Source organism: Sinocyclocheilus anshuiensis, unplaced genomic scaffold (assembly GCF_001515605.1).
Source record: "Sinocyclocheilus anshuiensis isolate Anshui unplaced genomic scaffold, SAMN03320099.WGS_v1.1 scaffold147, whole genome shotgun sequence".
NCBI classification, from domain to species: Eukaryota; Metazoa; Chordata; class Actinopteri; order Cypriniformes; family Cyprinidae; genus Sinocyclocheilus; species Sinocyclocheilus anshuiensis.
The window spans coordinates 520,361-523,101 of NW_015549585.1; the positions used below are offsets into that span (position 1 = coordinate 520,361).

General features: G+C 33.2%; 1 protein-coding gene across 1 annotated transcript in view; it reads left to right on the forward strand.

Annotated features, from left to right (window-relative positions):
- LOC107657948 (EMAP like 6) overlaps positions 1-1,295 on the forward strand; it is a 60,452-nt gene extending 59,157 nt beyond the window's left edge. The window contains 2 exon segments of the mRNA XM_016446293.1: positions 741-841; positions 922-1,295. Coding sequence (XP_016301779.1) covers positions 741-841; positions 922-946 — 126 coding nt within the window. The 3' untranslated portion in view covers positions 947-1,295.
- The last annotated feature ends 1,446 nt before the right edge of the window (positions 1,296-2,741 follow it).

Below are 2,741 nucleotides of genomic sequence, written 5' to 3' on the forward strand. Positions count from 1 at the left end.
ATATTAACCCCTCATTATTAACCCTTATAATTAACTATATTAACCCTTTATTATTAACCCTTATAATTAAACATATTAACCCTTTATTATTGAACCGTAGTATTAACCCTTCATTATTAACCCTTATAAATAAACATATTAACCCTTTATTTTTGAACCTTTGTATTATTAACCATATTAACCCCTAAGCCTTGAATGATTTATTTTAGAACATTTAATATTTTTACTGACGGTTTGCATTGCTTCACAGGCCAAACACAAGCGTTACTTTGGCCACTCATTATTAACCCTTATAACTGTCTATATTAACCCTTCATTATTAACCATATTAACCCTATAGTATTGAACCTTAGTATTATTAACCATATTAACCCTTCATTATTAACCCTTATAAATAAACATATTAACCCTTTATTTTTTAACCTTTGTATTATTAACCATATTAACCCCTAAGCCTTGAATGATATATTTTAGAACATTTAATATTTTTACTGACGGTTTGCATTTCTTCACAGGCCAAACACAAGCGTTACTTTGGCCACTCATTATTAACCTTTATAACTGTCCATATTAACCCTTCATTATTAACCATATTAACCCTATATTATTGAACCTTAGTATTATTAACCATATTAACCCCTAAGCCTTGAATAATTTAGAGCATTTAAAGGGGTCATATGATGCGATTTCAGTTTTTCCTTTCTCTTTGGAGTGTTCTGACGGTTTGCGTTTCTTCACAGGCCAAACACAAGCGTTACTTCGGCCACTCTGCCCACGTGACCAACATCCGTTTCTCTTATGACGACAAATATGTGATAAGTGTAGGAGGCAACGACTGTAGGTGAGCTGACATCCATCCATTTGTCCATCAGTCCGTCGGTCTGTCTGAACTGTTATTAATGCGTCTCCTCTGTCTCTCAGTGTGTTTGTGTGGACATGCATCTGATGGGCCTCCACACAGCTGGGAATCTCTCCTCCAAACACCAAGCCGGAGATACCTCCAGCGTCCGGATGCTGCACTTCTGTTATGCTGCGTTTTACCCCTCTAGACCTGATGGATCCTGGACGAGCTCGAGTTCGAAGAGGGTTTTTTACCATTCTGTGAAGTGCAATGTTTACGCTCACATGTAGTTTTACAAAGAAAAAAAAGATACGCTCATAAGTCATGCCAATATTTCAGAAATGTATTTTTTGTTCGGATTCTGAAGTGCCTTGGAGACACAGTTTGCTGATCTTTTCCCTGAAATGTTCATATGCATATATGGTGCTAAATGTCCACTTAAAGCTTTTTAAAATTCTTTTAAAAAAATCATGCATTATGCAATTTCTTTTCTTCTTTATCTATCTTCTTTTTACATTTTGTACATAAATGTCAAATATATCCATTCACTAAATGCTCTTCCTGTTAAAAATATCCAAATACATGGGACTCAGGAGAAATTAAGTACTGTAATGTGTAGATGTTATATTTGACCTGTGCTATTTTTGTTAAAATATTAATTTTTTATGTACGTATTTACGTATGACGTATGCAAATTAGTCGGTCGGTCTGTGGGCGTATATGAAAATGGAAAATGCAAAAAACTGGCTGTCCAAATATTAAAGTTATGAAATGTACGTAGTAGCGTTGTCTGTTGCGACGTGTGTAGATTGTAACAGCAGCTGTTTATTGTGTGCAGATATCATGTTATATCTGTCATTTGTATGTTCATGTTTTTGTAATTTGTCTGATCAGTCAACCTAATTGAAAGCTATATAATGCATGAATCGAAGTCTGTGTGGTTGTTGATCATGAATGAATACTGTTGTTTTATAATTAAAGAGAACTATGTGCTCTCACAAGTGAACCTGAGTGTGTTTCTGTCTCTCACCAGCTGATGGCAGCATATATGAGCAGTTTCTATGACCAAATCTGAGATAGTCTTATCGAAATAAACATGGTTATTGCGAATTCTCATTTTTTCATTCAGTGTTGCAAAAAACCACAATATTGGCAGCCCTAGTCAATAATGAGAGACAAAAGATGAACTGGAAATGTATTACTGGATACACTAGTCAATACCAAATACCAGAAGGTGAGTTCGTTTCGCTAATGGATATCATCATATTTCCCCAGCTGATTAATTACAAAACTTTTTTTTTATTACAAGTTTGCATTTTTTAGATTGTGTTGTAAATTCTATTTTTAATTTTAATCCTATATAAACCCTATTAAGCCGTGATAGCCGTTTTAGAAGGAATACACCTAATAAAATACATTACTAAATAAAGTCCCCCAAATAAAATACATTTACTAAAGAAAAAAATAATGTTCTAAATAAATCTCATCAATAAAATAAGTTTACTAAATAAACAAATACCATAAGGTGAATATGGTAAAAGGTTTGACTAATAGATATCACCATATTGATTAATCACAGTAAATTGTGTGTGTGTGTGTGTGTGTGTGTGTGTGTGTGTGTGTACACTCACGTTCAAAAGTTTGGGATCAGTAAGATTTGTCATGTTTGTTAAAGAAATCTCTTCTGCTCATCACGGCTACATTTATTTGATCAGAAACACCCCAAAAAAAAAAGTAATATTGTGAAATATTATTGTAATTTAAAGTAATGGTTTTCTATTTTAATATACTTTAAAATGTAATTTATTTCTGTGATGCGCAGCTGTATTTTCAGCTTCATTACTCCAGTCTTCAGTGTCACATGATCTTCAGAAATCATTCTAATATGCTGATTTAATAT